Genomic DNA, 23,353 nt, shown 5'->3' on the forward strand with positions numbered 1-23,353 from the left:
GCACCGCTCCCGCTTTTGTTACAGGGGGCCGCCAGTGACTAAACCGCCATGGAGATTAAAAAAAACACTGTGGGCCAGATGTATCAAAGTGTTTTCTCCATTTTGTGTCTATGGGAAAATGTGTTCGTTCGTATGGCCCTGTATTGGCTATAAAGTGCATTGTTTAGCATTTCAATTAAGTACTTTATAAGACTTCCAGATTACAAGCTGTGCTATTTGCAAATGTTATACCTGAAAAATATACATTTGGGCATAGGGCAAGAGATAACAGACTTCTTTTTGAAATTTATGTAGTAATATTTACAACAATAGTGTATTTTCAGAACTATTTATATTATGTAATATGGAGCAGAGCGATGAGATGCGACGTGGGCCAGGGAGACAAAGCCAGACCAGATAGGGGCCCGCAAGAAACCCCTACCGGCGGGGGAAACACCGGTAGCACCCACCATGGGTAAAAACCTGCGAAAAGGGTTTGTGATGATCGCCCCCCAACTGCGGAACATCATCAACAACTCCTTCGTATCCGCCACCTTCCCGGAGAGCTGGAAACACGCAGAAATCAGCGCCCTCCTGAAGAAACCCACCGCAGACCCCACCGACCTTAAGAACTTTCGCCCCATCTCGCTCCTCCCCTTCCCCGCGAAAGTCATCGAGAAGACCGTCAACAAGCAGCTGACTGCATTCCTCGAAACCAACGGCTCCCTCGACCCTTCACAGTCTGGCTTCCGAGCGAACCACAGCACCGAAACCGCCCTCATCGCGGCCATCGACGACATCAGGGCCCTGCTTGACAACGGGGAAACTGCCACCCACATCCTCCTCGACCTCTCGGCCGCATTCGATACAGTCTGCCACCGCACCCTAACCACTCACCTCCACAACACCGGAATTCGAGAGGGAGCTCTAGACTGGATCACCTCCTTCCTCTCAGACAGAACACAGAGAGTCCGCCTCTCCCCCTTCCAATCATCGCCCACCAAGATCATCTATGGCGTCCCGCAAGGATCCTCCCTCAGCCCCACCCTCTTCAACGTCTACATGAGCCCCCTCGCAGCCATCGCACGCCAACACAACCTTAACATCATTTCCTACGCTGACGACACCCAACTGATCCTCTCCCTCACCAACGACCCCGCCACCGCCAGAGCCAACCTCCAAGAAGGAATGAAAGAAGTCGCGGAATGGATGAAACTCAGCCGCCTGAAACTGAACTCGGACAAGACGGAAGTCCTCATCCTCTGATCATCCCTCTCCACATGGGACGACTCTTGGTGGCCCCCGGAACTGGGCACTGCCCCCAAGCCTAAGGACCACGCACGCAACCTGGGCCTCATCCTGGACTCCTCCCTCACGATGACCAAGCAAGTCAACGCCGTCACATCCTCCTGATTCAACACCCTGCGCATGCTCCGCAAGATCTTCCGATGGATCCCCACCGAAACCAGGAAGACGGTCACCCAGGCCCTCGTCACCAGCCGTTTGGACTACGGGAACGCCCTCTACGCAGGATCCACGGCCAAACTACAGAAGAAACTGCAACACATACAGAACGCTTCAGCACGTCTCATCCTGGACATCCCCCGTCACAGCCACATCTCCGCCCACCTGAGAGACCTGCACTGGCTCCCGGTCAGCAAGAGAATCACATTCAGACTCCTCACCCACGCACACAAGGCCCTTCACGACACGGGCCCCACCTACCTCAATGACCGCCTCACGTTCTACACACCCACCCGCCAGCTCTGATCCGCCAGCCTCACCCTCGCCACCGTCCCACGGATCCGCAGAACCACCACAGGAGGAAGATCCTTCTCCTACCTGGCTGCCAAGACATGGAACTCCCTCCCCACCCACCTTCGACTGACCCAGGACCATCTCACGTTCAGGAAATTACTCAAGACCTGGCTCTTCGAGTTGTAACAGCACCCCCCTCCCCCCAGCGCCTTGAGACCCTCCGGGTGAGTAGTACGCTCTATAAATACCAATGATTGATTGATTGATTGATGATTCGGGGCACCTTTTAAAATGATGAACCACCCAATAGGGGATGGAGGGCATGGGCAGAAGAGCTGCTCAAACAGTGTCCTTGGGATGCCTGACGGCAGGGATATGGGGAGCAGGCGAGTGGTCAGCAAGGGTCCAGGGAAGTGGAACGGCACTTGTAGCCCGGGCTTGGTCTGATGGCCACCCACAAGGTCAGTAACAAGGTAAACCTAGAACCCGCAGAATCCCGAGACACCTGCAAAAGGGGCCATCGAGCAGGGTCATTGCTGTCAGACAGAAATGGAAACAAAGCCATTCGAAAAATGTTTTGACGGATAAGTGTGAGCTGTAACACACAAACTTGGGTCTTGAATGACCAACCAGTAAGTTGCGAAATTTATCATCCATGTTTTGAAATAAACTGCGGCCTTTGTGCACCATAAACTTTTGTCTCCTGAATGATTGGAAGGGCGGATGGTGCAGGGCATGGCTAGGGGGAAAGGTGGGAACTCGCATGCCTGAGAGGGGGTTTTATTTGTTCTAATTAAGCTGCGTGTTTTCACGTTCAAGTTAGTATAATTTTGTTTCACCTGACTGATCTTGCTGCATCATAAGAAGAACCAAGCATAATATAATAATACATGCTTTAAATAGTGTGCTGCAAAAACAAAAGGAAATGCAGTTATCTGATGGAGTTCGGATCTTGTGGCTGGGGCGAAAAGTTCACAAAGTGTAAGAAACTGGCTCTATATATACTGCACCAAATTGTGGTACAGTGTGTATAGAGTCCAAGGGTCTCCAGAGGTTTGGCAGAGGTTAAAGTTAGATAGAACCTTACTCTCTAAAGTGGTAGCTTGGTCGAGGAGTAAGGCAGTATCAGAGGACAGTGTTAAGCATTTGATGTACACACTCAGTCAGCAAATGAATTCACACACTCGAGAACTGAACTCTAGGCCAATTGTTTTGTATAAAAAATATACTGCTGTTTTATTTCTAGAACCAAGCAAGCCTGGTACAGGTAAGCATAAAAATACTTTTCAGTAGTAGACTACTTGTATGAACACCGTTCAAAATTGCAGTGTACCTTGTACTGGTTTTGGTTACAGTTTTAAGTAAGCAGTGTGCAACACATTGCAGGCATAGTACATTCGAATGAATGGGCTTATTAAGTAAAATGCAGTTAATTACTTTTCAGATTACTTTTACTACACAGGGCTGGATCCTAGATTCAGCCCTGAGACATTTCCTGAAAATAGGTTAGTAAATGCGTTTTAGTTAGAGGTACGATTTTTAAAGAATATTATTGCATTTCAAAAGTTGACAGAAACTTTTTCACACAAAATCACCAATATTATCCTATGGGAGGAAATTCACGTAGCAGGTAAGTTATGTTTCCGATACTTTTTCTTACTCAGTGCTGGATACTTAGATTCAGCACTGGGGCATTCCCTGAAAACAGTTGAGAAAATGCGTTTTGGTTATTCGGCTGATTTTTAAGGAATATATGTAGTTTTCAAAAGTCGACTCCAACTTTTTGGGAGAAAAAGTGTCTATGTCATTCTATGAGGAAAAAGAGGTTATCGGTTTCCGGTAGGTAATCGGTCTTTGGAGTTAGGGTCCTGGGGTTAGACTCAGGGGTCTCCCAGGGTCAGTGATGCACTGTTGTTGCACACTCAGTGGCACTCAGGCGGCCGGGTGCAGAGTGTTGAGGCCCAATGTTATGCTACGGAGGATAGGGGGACTCCGGTTGTTGGCTGCTGGCAAGCTGGCCACGGGGTTGTGCGAGCAAAGCTCCTAGGGTTAACCTCAGGGCACGTTGGGGACCAAGGTAGCACCAAAGGGGCACCCTCAGCGGCACTAGGACGGCCGGGTGCAGGGTGTTGTTTTGAGGCCGGGTGCCCTGTTGATTTCAATGGAGATTATCCGGGACAAAGAAACACTGCAGGCTCAGGGATGAGGATCTTCCAGTAGTGAACCACCACTTTGAGGGGTAAGTTGGGATGTAGAGGTTTGGTTAGGCACTGCTGGGTTGGGAACACAAGGCCGTGGGGCGTCGGGTGCAGGTGTGCCTTGGGACGTCGGATTTTCTTACCCGATCTGGTCACGGTAGGGGGGGGGTCCTCTGGATTGAGGCTGCAGGCATCATCAGGAGGCTAGAGGCAGGTTAGGGGTCACCGGATCTCAGATCAGGATCGCCGGGGGTACCTCCTCGTGGTGTTTTTCCACTCAAGCTGGGGCCAGGCTCTACGGGTGCAGAGTGGGCTGGATTTGCGGGTTCTGGCTGGCACCAGAAGCTGCAGTTCAAACACGTCCGGTGTTCACGGGAGAAACAGTTTGGAAAGTGAATGCAGGCAGGTCCTCTGGGGTTTTTGAGGTTGCTGGCCGCTGGACATGCCAGGGTTTTTGCAGGAGCAGGTTCAAGGGGAGACAGGCCCGTAGGGCTGGGGCCAAGTCAGCGGGCGTCGTCCTCTTGTTAGCTCTGCACGGCTTCTTGTCCTCCTTCTTCTTCTTCTTTTCTTGTGGTTGCTGGATCTGAGGATGGAAGGTTCAGGGTGCCCCTAAATAACTAAATTTAGGGGCGTTACCTGTAGGTAAAGGGCAGGGACCAATGGGTCCCTTCCCTGGGGTGGGTACACCCCCTATTCTGCCACTCTCCAGTGGGAGGGGGCAGGAGCCTGTCCCTGGTTGGCTGGGTCCCCCATCCTCAAGATGGCGGGGACTCGAGGTTGTAATTCACCCCACCTCCCTCACCCTAGGGGTTGAGTTGGCAGATGTGGGCACACCTCTCTTCCTCACTTTGTTTTTCCCGCCGAGTCTCCCGCCCAAAGTGGGGGGTAGAACCAGTGGGACCAGTTGCTGAAAGCAGCAAATGGTCTGAAGAGACTCACAAAGGCGGCATGCCTTTGAAGCTTCTCCTTCGTGGACCCTATATCCTGGCGGAGGAGGCTTGGCACCTCGTCCCAGGATGTGCATTGTTTCAGGCCCCCGAGAGCAGCAAGCTCTCGACCCAGGGGTCCAGAAACATGTCTTGTGATGGCAGCCTAGGCAGCCACTCAGTCAGGTCACTGGGACTTGGTCGAGTTTCAGGGGGCATCTCTAAGATGCTCTCTGTTGTGCATTTTACATTAAATCCCACACAGCCATCAGTGTGGGTTTAATGTGCTGAGAAGTTTGATACCAAACTTCTCAGTCTTCAGTGTAGCCATTGTGGTTCTGTGGAGTTCGTAATGACAAACTCCGAGCACCATATACTCTTAATGGCAACACTGCACTTACAGAGCCCAGGAATGGACTTGGGCACTGTAGGGGTACAGGGCTCAGGCACCTGTACCCTCACCACTGCCATAGGGCACCCAGCTAGAGGGGAGACTGATGTATGCCAGGGCAGTGGTTTGTGGGCATGACACACAGGGATGTGTGCCATCTCGACTCTTTGTTTTGTTCTGCACCAAGACACTCAATTATTTTTTGTCCTAACCATTTGGTGCCTGCAGCCTTTGTTCTGCATCACATAACTCAGAATATAGTGGCAGTTTGCCTTTGTGTATTCCTCCAAGACAGCAAGACAAAAGAGGACTAGGTGTTGGCAGAGTGGGCCCTCCTGCCAGGATGGGAGATGCAGAGCTGTTCCCTGTCCCATTTACATTTCAAAGGGACTGCCTAAAGCGCACCTGCAAAAAACTTGACACCAGTCTTTGTCACGCTAGACCTCTTACAGCCTGGGCAGGGGAGGAAGGAAATTTTTAGAACCAGATGTCGGGAGTAGTCTAGAAGTGTCTTCCATTTCAAAGGCAGGCACCAGGTATAAATATTGGACCCTCAGACTTTTCAGTTCACTACTGGACCGCCAGAAGAACCCCAGAAGGTCTGCATTATATTTCATAGAACTGCGCTGCTGCTTGAGGTCTGCTTTGTACCTCAGAAGACTGCCCTGCTGCTACCAGAGGATTGTCCTGCTGTTTGAAGCCTGTCTTGTACCCTCAGAGGACGGTCCTGCTGCTTGAGGCCTGCCTTGTGGCTTGATCCTAGGACTACCAGAGCGACTCCAAAGGCTAGTTGGCCGGCTTACTGTGTGACGTGCAGGGACACAATAGGCTCCAACAACCTTGAACCCTGCACCTACACCCTTCCTTAAGTGAGTCATGCCCTCCAAGTGGAACCCCACCAGTTCTGGATCCTTGGAAGTGGTGCTAAAGCTGCCAAAAACTGAAACTCGAGCCTTAAAATATTTCCACCAGAATTTGACATGAAAATTGACAGGATACTGGGACCTCCCTGCCTGCCAATCCACCTAAGGTGCATTGTGGTTGACCTGACTTTGTGGTAGCTCCCGCTATGTTTTCATCTGCAGCAGCAAATCCTCTCACAACTAGATGCCGGAAGCTGGCACTTTGATCTTTTAGGCGCTAGTTTTTACTAAAAACTTTAAAAAATCATAAACTCATGGATTTTTGTTGGTCTGGTATCAAAGTATTCATAAAGTCTTTTTTCAAAATAGGTGTGGGATTTTTCTTATGATGTGTTTTCATTTTATTACTGTTTGAGTGCTGAATAAATACTTTACACATTGTCTCTAAGTTATGCCTTACTGCTGTTTTGCAAAGCTATCAGTGTTTTATGCACGGGTTTATTTAGTGACTTTTGTGGTTCACCCAGAAACGGATTGTGGTTAATGCTTGACAAGAATCTTCACCCCCCTCAATCAAAAGCCCCATTTCCTACAATGAGTATGCTAATTTATTAGGTGTGATAATTATTACGTTCACTTTCAGCCCACCTATATTTTTGGCCTTAGTTTTCCAGCTTATGTTGACCACCAGTTTTGCTGGAATAGAAGGGAATTTATTATTTGGTACCATGGGTTATGGGTTGGTTGACCGGATAGCTGAAAACATAGTCAGGCATTATTGGGGGTATTATTGCTGTTAAAACATTGTTGCATAGTAACAATATTAGGCTGGGGTTTTGATTTTAGGTTTTTGGATATTGTTTAATGATTCTGGTAATATTCCAATGCTACTATCAATGCTTAATCAGTAATAATCCATGCTTCCACTTTGTTAACAAGACTCATGTTACAGTTTTTAGATCAGATAATCTTCCTTTTTTCTTGAGCCTTCAAGAGTGAATTCCTTAGAGCATTCCAGGATTTTTGTTTGGAGATCTGCTGAACATTTGTGATGATTATATAGGGTCATTTATCTTTAGTAACCTTTCTCTTTACCAGGGCCATTGTAATTGTGGATATTGAGGATTCAACCTATGCTTCATGGCTGTTTGATTTAGAGCACTACTTCTTTAAATGAACTCATATCAGTCAGGATCTCTGTTGTTGTTTTAGTTGCCTGAGCTTACCTATTCCCGTGGTTTTATCCTCCGAAACATGAGTGGCAGTGTCATTGGTAGTTACGCTGTGGTATACTGAAATAAGTGGTGGCTTAATAATGTTCCTTTTCTTTTGTAGGGATTTTGTCAAGGCATTTTGAGATGTGTGTTTGGTCTCAAACCTTTTCTTTGGAAATACAGTGGTAGATCTACTCTTGTCCTCTTAATTTTCCTCTTACCATTCTTATTTTGCACAGGTTATCAGCTCTCCTGGCTCCTTATTGTACTTTTCAAGCTCTCCATTTCTTGAGGGAGCTCTGACATGAATATGACAGCTCTATCTACCCTATCATTAATGCTAGTGTGAGTAGGGTCACTGTTATGCCTTTTGATTTCAACAATCTACTGTAACATTTAAAGCTATCAGGGTATGATCTTTACTTACTGAGATGATGGTTACATCACTAAGGGAAATTCTGCCCACTTCCAAGTACCTTCCAGGGGCCCTACTGACTTTGATTCCTCACCTACACGTATGAGAGTGGTTCCAATTCTCAGATTACTCCTCTTAAGGATTGCTGAGAAGGACCACTTAAGGATTGCTGAGAAGGAGTTGGGCTCTGGGTCCTTTGCTTATGTACCCCCAGGTGACATCTAAGAGAGTACCTCTGGTGGTGTTCGCATATTTTCTAGTGATTTTTCCGTGTCCTCCCTTCATTAGGTTTATTGGCTTGGGGTGACTGAGTGACTATGAACAATGAGATCACTTGCTTTCTCCTGAGCAGATTTATGTTCCAAAGTTGAACTATTTAGTGAAGAAATACTATTACCTCCTCCTCGCTTCCTCATTCCAGTCCCTATGTTATAAGATGTGCCCACACTCTGGAGACAAGCACCTCTCTGACTACCTAAATGAAAATATGTAAACTCCTCCCCTTCCAGGTGTGCCTTTGCGATGTTGCATGACCTAGCCAGGAGATGGACACATGTGTCATGGTGTGATATGGTGCGCTCAACCACCTCTCTCTGCTGCGCTTGGTGTTTTTGTGTTGCTCTCTGCTTGTGCTTGTGGTTTTATTTAGGGTTGGGGGGCTGGTTCTGCATTCTTGCTTGGGTTTTGGTCCACTCCACTTTATTTTGAGTTAGGGGTTTTGGGTGCGGTCAGTCTTACGTTTTTCCCCTCACTATGTGGCTACTGTGAAGGGAGTTGCATTTTTATTCCAGGCTGGTACTCTGCATTGTTTTGCTTTGGTTCATGTGCCTCTTCATTGCCTTTGAGTGTGCACCCCTTGCTTCCCCTGGATTTGGAGCTTGTGGTTGCTGGCCATGTGCTTCTTGCCCTAGGGCTTTTTTGAGGTTTTACCTTAACTTTCCCTTCGGCCTGAGTTTTATGTTCCTTTCTTGGTGCCAAGGGAGTTGTGGTACTCCTGACTCCATTGTTTGTTTTTGGTTATTCTGATGGAGCTTCTGTTCTTAATGGAGTTTGCCCCATCCTGTTTATTTGGCATGCAGTTTGATTTACTTCTTGTTGGGACTTGACCTTACCAGAGATGGAGTGCTTTTGTCCTGTTGTGATTCTGTCACTCTTTGTTGGTCTGGTTGGCCTTGTTTTCACCGTGGCAGTTTTGTGATCTGGGGTATTTCCTCCTCACACAGGCATGCTTGACAGGTTGTTGTCTGCTTTTGTGGCCTAAGTGTCTTAATCAGCACTGTGTGTTTGTCGGTGGTGGGTTCATACCCGGTGTCTATCTTTAATTTCTGAAAATCTGTGGAAGAGTATTATTAGTGTTGGGGTTGGGTGCTTGTATCCTTAGCTTGTTGTTAGCTTGCTCCCTTTATGTATTACTCCATTTTCTGCTGGTCTTGGGGATTGAGTCTTTGGCCCTTTCGATGCTCTCTGAGGATTCTGGCTTCTTACTGGCCTATCTCTGTCTCTCTTTGCTGCACGCCTCAGGATATATGGGATGATATGGATTGCTTTGTCTAGTCCTTTTTCATCTTGTTTCTTCAACAGCTCTGCACCCCATCAAAGCAGTGTTTGCTCTGACGTGCTTATTTTTTGGGGCCTTACCCGCCTCTAGGCTACCCCTTGCTCGTGCATCATCCAGGAGTAGTAGTTTGTATGCCTTCTGTAATGGTCCTGTCCTTTCAAGTCAGTAGTGTGTGCTTGTTCTTTTCTGTTACAAGAAGTGGATTCCTTAGTTGCTTCACTATGGTTAGTCTAATGTGTTCTCCTTCTTAGGCCTTTAGTCACACCTCTGGGGTTTTACAGTCCTGGTTTCCTGTTGGAGTTTCAAACCTATGGCATAATATGCCCTAGAAGTTCTATTTCTGGTTGCTTTAGTCTTTCTTGTTGAAGCTGTGGGCTCTGGATTCTGGTGGTTTCTATCCCTGTTCTCCTTGTTGGTGTGGGGGCTCGACCTTCTCTGGGATTGCTTTGCCTAATCTCGCATGCCTTCTTGATGGGGTCTTTGACCTCCTCTCCCACCTCCTTCTTCGGGGAGGGGTCCGGTATGTCAAGAAAGTACTTGTCTCTGCTGCAGGAACACAGTGAAAAATATATGACTAGCCAATCCCACCTATGAATTGTGATTTCTGATTACCACATGAGCTTAACTATAGATCTTTGGAAGAACAAACAAAATGAATCGACAAAACACTGGATTCCTTGCAGTTATGGGATTTGTCCTGGTTAGGTTTTGTCTGTTTATTACTCAGGCTCCTTGATAGACCTGTCATTGACAAACATCAATCACTACTACCCTTTCAACAGATCAATCTCCTCCGTACATTTTCTCTTGAAGCACCACTGATACAAATACCTGCTACCCCCACTGGACTATCTTCAGTGTTACATCCTTCTCGTAATGTGCATTAACATACTTCATGTATGTGTACCTTCAAATTAAAGATATGAAAAAGATTAGCTTCCTTGGGAATCTGTACATAAAGCATTCACCTCCAATAGTTGTTAATGTTTGCTGCCCTCTCAAATTTACTACATAATGATTACCTCCTTGCTTTCTAAACTGGGATGTTACCATGTCACACCCAACTGCTTAAAACGTCTTTCACTAAAAGATCTTCTCCTCTGTGCTATACTTTACTCAAAGAATAGACACCATTTCATGTTTGATTTATAGTTGTTTGGTTCACATCTTCTTGATGAAACACAATTTCACAAACACTTCTTAGAGTCATTCACATGTAGTTCCTGCCTTTCAGTGTCTTACACAAAACACTTCTTAGAGTCATTCACATGCAGTTCCTTCCTTTCAGTGTCTTACCCAATGAGTCTTTGCTCTTGCAATTCTCTAATTTCTTTAATGTATTACCATTCAAAAGATATACCTATCCATATGCCTTGTTTACAAACAAACTCTCCAATGCTGTACCTGTAAAAGTTGTTGAAGAGGTCACTTCTGTCCTTCCTGAAAAAGCGGTTGATGATCCCTTCCTAATTGCTGTGTTGTCAGGCAACTGCAAACTCAGACCTCTGGTGTCTCTCGATGCTGTTGGTGAAGAGCGAGGTATGTTTCGAGCGGGACCTTGTGTAGAGATGCCTCACCCAAGATGGCCACAGCAGGATAGCTCTCACAGGAAGAACTTGTCTCGAAAGAACTGTAGTGAGACAGTCTTCCTTCTGTTTTTAAACATTCTACAAAAGAAGTTGGTGTAAAGGTACTTGTCTTCTGAGAATGCAAAGTAGGAGATTTATCACTGTGCCCAGCGAGCTGTAAGGTGTCTATGTTGAGAGGAGGGTTCTTCAAGATCGACCTCGCATCCTGAAAGATTGTGAGCATGGTGGCAGCCTCTACATATTGAGCCCCAGATTAGGGTCAAGTTTTGTGTACTAGGCATATCATCTAGTCTATTCCAGCTAATTATTATCAACACCCATCCAGCCCTGGAATCCTACTGTTCCCTGACATGGTCACATACTTGCCTGGCGCTATTAGTTAGGCACCGGGTAGGGCTTGATCAACTCTTGGCTGGTTGGTTCCTTGCTTCCTTTTCTTCAGTGTTTCTTAATCCCCACTTGCCTTGTATTTTAGAGGGCTGGGTTTGTCTGGTAGGCTCAGATTTGTGCATGCAGTGCATGTATTTCCTCTTCTGGGCTTATCTCCCTCCCTCCTGTCTTCTTGGCATTATTTATTTTACTCTGGCCTGCCTGTTTGTTTGATCTGAGTCTTCACCTTCTATTTGTTGGGCCTTATTCGCGTCCATTGGCCCTACTTCTTGCTTTCCCTTTGGTTTGCCTTTGTTAGAGCAAATGTACTCTTGGGCCCTGTTCTGGTAATAGTGTAATGCCTGTTTGTTGCATTTGCCCTGTGAATTCAAGGGTATTTGAGGTTCATTTTGTTTTGAGGGTCTCTGTCTTGAACATGTGCATTCTCATTAACATTACTGTTCCTTCCTCCCCATGGTGGTGGGGTTAAATGGCATTCTCTTCTGTGGCCTCCCATTTTTGCATGATTTTGCAAGTGCCTGATATGCTAGAGGGAGTTCCTGCTGGTGTTTTTGGTCCTTTCTGGCTCTTACCCTGAATCGCTACTTGTGAGTTAGTGCTACTACATTTGGCTTCCTTGCTGCCTCTTGTGGGTTGCTATTGCTGTCGTCTCCTAATGTTTGGTGGCCCCTGGTCTGTTGTCCTTTCTGCCTTTTGTGCTTCAGGTGCCTGTTGTCTTGTTGCTACAGATATTTGGGGCTTTGTTGACCTTCAGGGTGCAGTCCTTCCTACTTTGTGTCTTGGCTTTTCCCTTTCTGACTGACTACCTTGGTGGCGATCGATGATGGGCCTTCCTGCTTTGGTATGTCTTCATATATAAGGAACAAAGTACCCCCTACAGTACATTATAAGGATATTGCAAGTCACTGGGGAATTCCATAACCATGAAGATGAATGAGGCTGAAGGTTGAGTTCCTTTTTAAGGTTATGGTATGCTGAGGTGACTTGCAATATCCTTATAATGTATGGCAGGGGGTACCTATCCCATATAATATATGGTCACATCATTACCTTTCACACAAATCACTTAAAACCTTGGTACATACCTCTTTCATATGAAAGAGCATAAATGTTTACAAACATGAAGAATAAAAATAAATCCTCTAGGGTAAAATTAAACGCATCAAAAACCTGTTAGATATTTGTTGCAAACAGAAATTAAAAACAGTTCTATACAAGACATATAAAAATAAAATAAGCTGCAGTAGCTTGGAATATGTAGAGACATGCAGAAAGATGCTAGCTTTTCTCTAACTATCTAAGGAAAGCCAAAAGTAAACATGTTCTCTCTGCTTGTCATTGTAAGCTAGAAAAATAGAGCAGAAGGAGGAAAAGCAACATTCCTTTTTTAATGCTTTAAACAGCTGATTCAATTGTGCTCCATAACCTGATTCAACTGTAATGACTTATAATAGTTGAGTTCAGATGTGTTTTCTTTATCCTCAGTGACTGGGTGCGTGACAAGTCGCCTATTATAAAGAAATTAGAGACTGACGCTTATACAGGTATTGCAGAATCCCATGTATTATGACTTGAGGCCCTTAAATACATCAGTAGCACAACTATGCGGATGTTTTTAGTAACATTGTTTCTACAAGTGAAAGGTAAGAACATTGGGAGAGTTACTTACTAAGGGTGGTATGGGTATTTGTGCAGCCCTGCACAATTTAATGCTTTGTCTGCAGGCTTATATAATAGTAAAAAAAATTGACAGAATGCTTTGTGTCACTTTGCACCGCTTTGCATTCCTTTGCTTAGGAAATAATTCTTGTGCCTTTGCACATTGATTTTGGTGTGATCATGTACATTTCAGGTACACAGCGCAGGCACCAGGTGGAATGGTAATGGTTCATTGATTAAGGTCTGCTGGGGCAGAACCTTATCTGCAGGGGCAGAACCTTCTATTGATATAAATACCCATGAGACACAGCACTTTGAATGTTACTTTAGTTTGGTTGTCTCCATTTTTAAGACAAGACAATCTGCTTTCTTCTGTAGCATGTTGATTTGGTATTCAGGAATTATCTGCATAGAGGACATTGGTATAGTCAAGACAGGCTTCAACATGAATCTGTGAAGAGGGCATGGATCTTTAGTTGAAGGATGGGAGGGATTACAGAATACTTTTTAGGAGGCTGCATTGCTAGCAGGTTGTAATGACCACTGAGGATGGGAATCAATGCAGAACACACATCATGGGACATGCAGATGTTTGCCTTCTGTTCTGGTGGGAAAGAATTTTGCAAAGAAAGTGAGAACAGGGTGAGAGGTTTTAGTTTGCCTCAGAAGCCAAGGACAATGATTTCAGTAATCTGTCCGTTAAATTTGAGACTGATCTTTACCATACTTACTTTAAAAGGCTTCATAATTTTGTTGGTGGTGATGATCTGTTTTTCTGCCTGTGTGATAGTACATATGTTTTTCTTATGCATGAGTGAAGCTTTATATGGTTAACTTGTAGGCTTGACATAAGTGTTATAGAGAGTGAGGCACAGAGGCGATAAATCAGAACCCCACATTTCACACTTTAAAATTTTGTTTTGTATATTATCGGTCCCTTACCGCCATGACCAGTTTTTCTGTTTTGGTCTTTAAGTAGATCAATATGCACTAAAGAGGTGGAATAATGTGTGTTAATTAGTTTTCAGTATTCATGAGGATGTCATTTTTTTTTTATTAGCAGTTACATTGTGCAGGTTGAAGGCATTGTCGTATAACATTTTGATGAATCGCTGTACCATATGTATGAGTATGTCTTGGAAGGCAAGGAACTTGATAGTGGCATCACCTAATATTGTAGAAGTATTGGAGGTTGAGTAATCCTCTTGCAGGCATGGAGATTATTATACTGTAGATCAGGTGGTGATGGGGTAAAGTCTGCGATTGAATGCCCTTTTGTTCCAGGGCAGGTAGCTACTTTGCCCTCAGCAACCTTGGCCCATCGCATCAACATCTGGACTAGGCACACTGTGGGTTTTTCAGAAGCAGATGAGTAAATAGTGGATTGCATGAATAATTGGACCATTACAACAGCCTGAAATACACTTTCATAACAATAACTTATTTTCATACATTTCTTTATATAACAATTTTGCCACTTCTAATGCTGTGACCAGCAGGTATTACTGAGATTCAATTTATTGTTATGCAAGAAGTTAACTTTTGAGGATTAAAGACGAGGGGCCCGATTTAGAGTTTTGTGGACAGTGGCGGAGCACCCAGTCAACCAAACTCATGGTCCATCTGCTCTACTTCTTGCCAGGGGTTCCCCGCTAGTTCTGGCAGTGGAAACCTTACACCGACAACTTGATGGACTTGGGGGTTTCATTCTAAGTACATCAGACTGTTAGTCCTATTTAGAGCAGGCTGTCTGATGTATATATTTTTCTCTTCAGGTCCTCTGATAAAAGCCTGGCTATCCAGGAGAGAAAAAAGAAACAGACCCCCATACCTTAGGAAACATCTCCATGGATGTCACAGTCATTTTTGTTTTTCTTTTACAGAAACAAACTTCCATTTTGAGAGTTTGTTTTTGTAAAATGTAATAGTTTGATGAGCCGCCTCATGACACTTAGAGACATTCAATGGCTTCATTGTAGGCATGGAGAGCTCAACCAAGTTGGCAGACATCTCTAAATGCATCAGACGGTAGTTTGCCAGGGTAGGAGAGTTTATTACTCTGCTCCTCTGTCAGATGGTGAGCCAAATCTCTATAATGGATCCTAAATTGTTACTGTGGGGAATAAAATCAGGAGCTGCAGATCCCTTCAGATTTCAAAAGAATGTGTGAGAGAAACATTTTAGACTCTCCTTGATATGCAGATATACATAAATGGGCCAGTCTACCTTTTGTGAAAAATGGTCCCATACTCCAGACAGAGAAATTCTGCAGGTATCACACAGTGGGTCATGAATAGCAGTTAGAATGCCAGCTCACCCATCCCCTTATGGGCAGTACTGTTGAGAGCCAGCACCATTATTTAAGGCTGTCCATCTGCCAATCACAATAGACTAAACAGTGAACTGGCTTTAATTGGGTGCCCTGCATTCAATCAGATCTGGTCTACGTGTTTAGACCATTTGGCCTGGCTTCCCAGCAGCCAGTCAGAATAGCTCTATCTGCTTGTGACTCCCCAAACCATTTTGCAATTCAAGAGTCCTGGTCAGTCCAAAAACAAAAATGTTTTCCCTTTCAATCTAGATCCAATGATGTGAACTTCCACATTTCTTTGAAATTTAACGCCTTAAGATCTTCCTGGGGCTGTGAAATTAGCAATTTCTTATTGTGGCAAAGAATGGCGAGTTTGCTTCATAACACCAGAAGCATCTATATGGGTGTTGATTAGTGGTGGAGGGAGTTGAGTGTGGAATTAACATCTGAGGAGGTGTTTGATGAAGGGGTCACTGCGATCAGGTCTAGTTACATAGAGTACCATTGAGATGGGTAACAATAAACATCTGTTATTCAGCGCCAAGATGCCCCGTTGCTGGGGTGAACGTGCGCTTTACAAATACACATGTTATGTTATGTTACATAGTGTTAGTGGAATAGTGTTTGAATGACTAGGACAACTATATGAAGGTCTTTGGTTGACAGCAAATGTGCTAGTCTGAAATGTGTAGTGTAATTTAGATTGTGATGTGGCACGTCTAATTGAAGGGTGTGGATGAAGGAGAGGGCAAGGTCCATATTGTTTTCTTTGTGGTGTGTTCAGAGGAAGATGTGATCACATGTTCACTGTGTACAAGTCCTTTTTTCAGAGTCTGCACTGATGAGCTTGAGTGTGTTCTGTAGGTTTGTTCTGAGAGGGTATGTGTGTGTGTGTCTGTGTTGACAGGTTTGATGGGCTGTTTATTTATTTGTGAATGTATGGGGATTGGGTGTGGAGTATATTGATGCTGGAAAGTGGATTATTAGTAGTGATAAGTAGTGACTTATCGCCAGTAATAAGGCCACAAACACAATAAAATTGTCAGTCAAGGTCTCAATAAATTATTTCCTTGCTCAACCCTTGGCAGTTGGCAACGAGCAGGCAGATATAACTTAGGAACCAGGGGTGTAAAGCACTTAAAAACACAAAATGCATTAAATAAGTAAGACACAACACACAGTAAAAATACAAGTCAGATTTATATAAATAGGCAATATTATGATGAACAAACAGACACCAAAATGACAAACATCCAATGCAGTGAGAATAAACACTGTCTTGTGCTTAAAAATACTATAGCGCCAAATTGGGACCGCTGGTCATGCTTGACTGGGACAAAGACAAATTTTGAGGCGGACTGTGATGGAGCCCTGGTTGGATACATGAAGCGGGGGGCCCGGTCAAAATGTTACCTTTGCACTTAGGGACTGATTACGATGCGGGCGCAAAGGGCTACGGCCGTCGGTGGAGCCCTCCTGCCCGCATCGTAATCACTGGTTCGGATTCCCTTCCGACCGAGCCATTTCGATGGACTCGGTCGGAAGGGAATCCGAACCAGTCTTCCGAATGGCTTATGATGGGCTCAGAGAGCCCATCCACCATTCGGAAGGCACACAGTAATCCCCCGGCCGCCTCTTTCTGGCCGAGGGATTACGATGGCAGTTTCCAACTGACTTTTTGTGCCGGCCTTTCCTTTTGGCTGAAAAGAAAGTTTAATAACTTATTTTCTGTGGTAGTTATTTTAAATCTAACAGTGGCAAGTTGTTGGATTTATCATAACAATCATTTTAAGTCCTTATTTGACATTTTTAGCTTGCTCCTGTCAATATCTATACTTAAATAACATAGTCCCATGTTAGCCAATGGAGACAATTATCTACAATAGGGAAAACAAATTTGGCAGTTTTTCCCTCACCTGGGCTTATATAATATATTTTATAATGTCACTGCTCACAGTTACATGACACCCCACCCCTGTGGCACCTAGGGGAGACCTTAGGGGTGACTTATATGTAAAAATAAGGTAGATTACTACTTTGGAAGAACTTTTAAATCAAAAGCTGAATTTGTATATAATTTAATTTTACATCAGCCTGCAAAGCAGGGCTGCCTTTAAAATGACAGCAGGCAACATAGCAGTGCACACTCCAGTGCAGGAAATCTACTGGTCCTCCTAACCTTCCTGTCCCATTATATACTAGGGACGTATATGGAGTTTGGATCCCTTTGCCTTATTATATACTAGGGATTTACAGAGGTCTATCATTGTCAATTGTAATTATACCTAACAACCACATTCGTTTAAAGCAGAGCACTGGCCATGGGTCTGGTAAGCAGAGCCCCGGGCACAATCGGTGTCAGTTAATACCAGTATCAAGCAAAGGGTGATCAAGGCCAAAAGGATGACTTTCTCACAATGGACAAGGCCACTTTTTAATAGCTGTTGATAGCTTACCTGAGGTGTAAAATGTAGGAAATTGGAATAAGTAACATAAAATTAATTTGAATACCTCAAACAGATACCTTGACATAAGGCCAAGTTCACTAGATTCTCTTACAGTGAGAGAGGGTGAAGAAAAATGTATTTATTAGCTAAACAAGGTGATCCCTCATAGGGATTATTCCCTAGAAAGGACAGTGACCACAAGCCACCGAAGTGGCATGGTTCATCAGTGCAGTCCTCAAACGTTACCACAGTGGACTCTCCTTGGAGTGACTTTTTAAGAGGGTACAAAAGGTTGTAGGTCTACCTTCTTGTGAAGTGAATGGGGCCTACTCAAGTTAACAAGCATTTGCAATGCAATCGATCTCGCCTTTGGGACCTTATATGTATTTTGCTATGCAGCACATAAGCCTGGGTGCTAAAACATCTACTGTTCTTTAACATGGAGGGAAAATAAGCACCAAACTGCGTGAAATGCCAGGTATGGGAACACATGGAAAGAAATATCTCCTTACAGCGGGAAATGGTATAGCCTTCGGTGCCATATCACTGAAAATACAAGATTTGAAAAAAATATTATTGTCTACCAGTGCTCATGGAAGACAATTTCTATGGACTGGAATCTAGAGAATGCTAAAGTGATTCTGGTATTTTACTGACCTATGCTGTGTAGAAAATTAGTTTTGTGGACATATGAGAGTACATGTCCTGCACAAAGAGCAGGTCAAAGTCTTTCGCAGTTTTGCTACTTAAATGGCATTCATTGGTGACTTTAGCTTTAATACCAATGACAGATTCGGAGACCCACTGGATATCAGCAGAAGTGACGTTATAGGACTTGGTTAATTGTCCAAGGAGGCATATGATGCCAGCAGAATGACTCAGCTGATCATAGACTTCCCACCAGTGTCAGTCAACACTAAACGTTCCCAAAAACAATAAAATAAACATACCGCATTTCATCGCTGCATGCACCGCTTTAGGTATACGCAGGCGGTCTAGTAAGTGGATTTATACAAAATATGGTTACATTTAATCCCAATTCATTCATGAACGAGAACTAATGGAATACAACTAAGACATAAGTGCTGAACAGAGAACCAAGTGACCTCAGCTCGGACCAATGGCTTACGCCGTCTGTCCTCACGGGAGGACAGATGAAGTAGAACCACATTCCACATTTAATGTTGAGTTTAGCTCACACTGTTGGGTCTTAAAGCAACCGGCAAACCAAGGTTCCGAGTAGGCGACCCAAACCTGCCACTCCACCCCCCCAGAGCACACACACAAACACACAAGTGACAGCAATGTTTCAGAGTGAGGTTTAACAGTTTCCTCCAGGCAAGTCAGGGCTACATGGCTCAAACCGCAGAATTTACGAATACTAAAATGACACTGGTTACAAATGAAAAACACCTGTTCATAAACCACCTTTCCGACACCACAACAAAATATAAAGCACCATGTGAGGAGCTTACATTTTGTCCAACCGCAAACACCCAAGGCATGCATTTGCTTTAACTCTCGGGTTCTCGTGCCTTTTAGAACACAAGCATTGCAGCCGAAACACCCTACTAAGACTTAGGTCCCTCGTGGCACACTCAAAATATCTCTGAATGCTTAAGGCGTGCATGGGCAGTCTAATATACGAAACGAGATAGTAGGTAAGTCAATTTTAAAGTTAAGGCTAGATTACAATGTATGTCCCGGTGACCAACGAGTGAGATTCTGGAACATTACGCCTCCTTCATCTTCTGCAACTCACTATACGTCCTAGATGCAGAAAGGGTTTCCAGTAGGAGATGTAAAAGACCAGCCATGCAGGTCCTTAAAGCATATAACACCCGTGCAAATATCAGTTGGACGTATATACAACATTCGTACAAGAGGCCGTGCCACCCAGCTCTCCAACTGTGTGCGATGTTCACCATTGCTACCTTGCACACTACTGGTGCCATGCACTAGCGACGGGGTCACTCCTCCCTTGTCCAGTGGGACCACAGGGACTGTCCCTGGTGACTGGCAGTCGCTGAGGCTTCCGTTAGACGAAACCCCACTTCACGGCCGAAAACAGGACTTGAAATTATATATTTAAGAAAACACTTGTAAACGAATTAAAGAATAGATCAAAACTCCCGATCTAAAGACGCAGACTTTTCCTCATCATGGACTAAAGAAAAATCACATGGGGCATTCTGTCCTGGCCACACAGCCTAACTTTTAAATAGTAAATCATCTTAAAGTGGTTGTTACCATCCTGAAGGAGTCCTTATCCCGAGGCCGGGGTAACTGCATCGGGGCACAGTGTCTGTCCTGGATAGGTGGGCACATTGCCTGCTCACACGTGGTCAGTGTACGTCAGGTGCTGCTCTGAGAACATGGGTGCATAGAAGAGACTCACAATGTTGCGCTGAACATCGCCCTCTTAAAACGAGAGAGAGTTGCACTGGCGTCAAGAGCGGGTACAGGGTTTCAAAACAAGTATTTGCAATGCAATAGGACTCACAATTACGCAAGTCCTATTGCATTGCAAACGGGAGTGCGGAAGCCACGAACAAAGAGGGGGGCACGGGCGAGAAGGCATGGACTGCAGGGAGTGGGCACGGGAAGAAAGTAGTGTTGTGCAAAAGTCAAAGTAAAGGGGACAGTAGCCATGGAAGGAAACAAATGACAACATGGCCGTTTTAGGGAGGGACTAACAAGCCTAAATCCAATCGGAAGGCAGCATTTAATACAAAAGCCGATGAAAAAGATGGGTGGAGAGTGGGCGGAGTTTCCACCGAGCTTCCACTCCATACTGAATACTGCATGCCTCGCAAAGCAAGCAGGGCATGCGTGCTGCCGCTATAGGCTCGACCTAAAAATGAGTGAGGGAAGGTGCGTTTTACAAGTCCATTATTTGTTGACTGCCCCACCATTGCACTAACATGAATTAACCATGAGTAGGATTTCCAAATTAACAAACAAATATGTGGTTGTCACCAGCTGTAATATTCGAGCAAGCATAAATCACCTTTACTATATCTATAAATATTTAATGCAATTTTATCTAACTTCCACATGATGATACAACAATTTCCCAAATAAAACTATAATGTGGGATTATACAGATTTACCATACGATAATTAATATTCCAAAATACAATGATGAAGCAAGATAGCCATATACAACAAATGCCATACAACTTGTGCTATCTGAATAATTTTCTCTGCCGTGTGTTGCAACACAGCATAAGAAGCTCATATTTAACCTTATTTTTGCTGAGCAGAACGCATTTCTATATTTGACAATCGGAGAAAGCTGTATCTTCTGTCTGGGGATTTGCATGCTGCGGTAACTGTTTAGCCCAAGTGGGTGGGGATCTATGTGGATGGAGGTGCACAGATCTAGCTTCTTTTCTCCTCTATCAGCTCTCCTCTCTTGTCATCTTCTGTCCTATTCTGTTGCTGTTACTATTCCTTATACACCTGCCATTTGAACAATTGCAAAAGTTCAATAGGATTCCTTCCCTCACCTTCTGGTTCCCTCTACACCCTTCTCCTTCCTTGTATTTTCCTTCCTTATCTTTTCTCTCTTATCCCTTGTCTTCCCTTCTTTCAAACTCTTCTCTCCGCTCTTCTTGCTCCCTCCTCCATGTACAGCATATCATATGAAAAAGGGAAGTCAAGGAAATGTACTGTTTACAGGTGTGTTTTTTACTACAGGAGAAAATAATCACTTTCACATGTTCTTATTAAATTAATTGTGTTTTCTTGTCTTGAATTTGTTGTCCTGCAGGGCCTCCTGTCAATGTCACATGCAACATTTTCATCAACAGTTTTGGGTCGGTGACAGAGACTACGATGGTAGGATTGTGTTAAGTACATTCCTTTCAGCAGTTCTTAATAATTTGACTGTTACTGAGATTTGACAACAAATGCAAAATCTGATGTGCAAAACATATCACAGTACACACAATTCTGTACAGTATTCACAGTTCACACCAGCAATGTGGTTGTTTTTACTTGCAATTTTCTGACAGCTAGTATTTTCATATCATTTTATTTCTAGAATATACTTTGAATTAGCAAGAGCAGATTCATGTTGGAGTAGTTGGAAGTAAAGGCTTGACCACACGTGCCCAGTGCTTAATTTGTAACAAAATATGTGCCAGGGTCCTCGCCGGTAGGCTACTGCAGCTTTGACCACCCATTACCTTGCTAGCACTGCCAACTGAAATACCTATGCAACTATTAACCATAACACTCCTACAAGTGTGATTAGTCAGACTAATCAAAGCCCCCAAAGCTGGAATCAATAAACAGCCATTGTTCTGCTCATCTTTAAATTACACAGACTGCGACACCATGTGGCAGACTGTCATAGTGCCGGTGGCTCACAATTAAGTGCTGGTGCTGAGCACTAGAAACCATCTGCTCAAATTAAGCACTGACACAATCCCATAACCTGTGCTTGTCTCCCGACAACAGAAATATTAGCTGTCTTGACCAGAAATACTTAGGCCCTGATTTATGAGGTTTTGGCATAGATCACAGCAGCAAGTCACCATGCTGCGTTGCCCAAAGTGAAAGGGCAGGAATTGGCCGTATTTATCCAATACAGTGCATTCCTGTCCTTTCACCCTGCCCTAGTGCCATTTCAGCAGCCTGGTGCAAACACAAGCACCCTTGCACCGTGGTGTAAGGGTCCCTGTGTTGTTGGCAGGATTGTTTTTGTGCAGGAAGGGGCACATTCTGGCACTAAAACAATTCTGGGAGTTTTTTTTCTCTTTCTATGCATGGTGCAGAATGCAGCACACATGGAAAGAGGAATAAATGTGGAAAAATAAAGCTGTTTCTCCACGTGACAACTCACCTCAGGAGGCATAAGGTTTTGGCGCATCCCTAGGGTTACATGGTTTTGTAAATCTGGGGAAGCGTCAAAATCCATGGGTGTTGCATGGTAACACCCACGCAACGCCCATGGAACGCCTCTCTAGTGCAGTGTAAGGCAATGCAGCTTTTTGCTCTGCCTTGCCTTACTCCATATCTATGAGGCAATTAAAAGCCATGCAAAGTGTCTTTTCATAGCCTCATAGATATGATTTCATGGTTTGTGCCACCAGAGCGTCACAAAATGTGGCGCTCTAGCAGTGCAAGGGGCACATAAATGTGCCCCTTATTGTGGCATTTTTTGTCACAGCAAAGCATATCTTGTCTGCAAGAATATATTTTTAAAATCGTAGGCGGAGTCTTCAATGATTAACATTAGGACCGTTTCATAAATGTACAGTTATATTTCTACTATTTGCTGCCATTTTTATAATTCGAGAAAGTTATTATACAAAACATTTATGAAGGACAGCTAGGACAAGATGTCACGTGTGACCCGGATTGAAAAGAGCCTATGAGCGTTACAGCTGTAGCTGGCAGCACTGAGAAGCAATTTAACTAACCAGTGCTTCTTCATAACACCACCAGCAGAGGGTGAACTTCAATTGCACTCCACATTCTGGATGCAACTGTGTGTGGCCTGTGGGACTTCACTGAGCCATTATACAGCTGCTTGGTTTGGTGTGGATGAAAAAAGCCTGCTGCTAATATTTGGTTTATTTAAATATTACTTTAAACACCCACAGCTATACAAAAATGCTTGTCCCACACCAGCTGCTTTTCTCA

The 23,353-nt window shown here is 44.3% G+C and overlaps 1 protein-coding gene across 2 annotated transcripts in view; it reads left to right on the forward strand.

Moving 5' to 3' along the window:
* The window catches only part of LOC146829075 (glycine receptor subunit alpha-4), a 787,414-nt gene that overhangs the window by 435,463 nt on the left and 328,598 nt on the right, over positions 1-23,353 (forward strand). For both annotated transcript variants that reach the window (XM_085606653.1, XM_085606652.1), the window contains exon 3: positions 21,474-21,541. In XM_085606653.1, coding sequence (XP_085462779.1) covers positions 21,474-21,541 — 68 coding nt within the window. The remainder of the gene's footprint in view (positions 1-21,473; positions 21,542-23,353) is intronic.

Source organism: Triturus cristatus, chromosome 5_2, assembly GCF_964204655.1.
Source record: "Triturus cristatus chromosome 5_2, aTriCri1.1, whole genome shotgun sequence".
NCBI classification, from domain to species: Eukaryota; Metazoa; Chordata; class Amphibia; order Caudata; family Salamandridae; genus Triturus; species Triturus cristatus.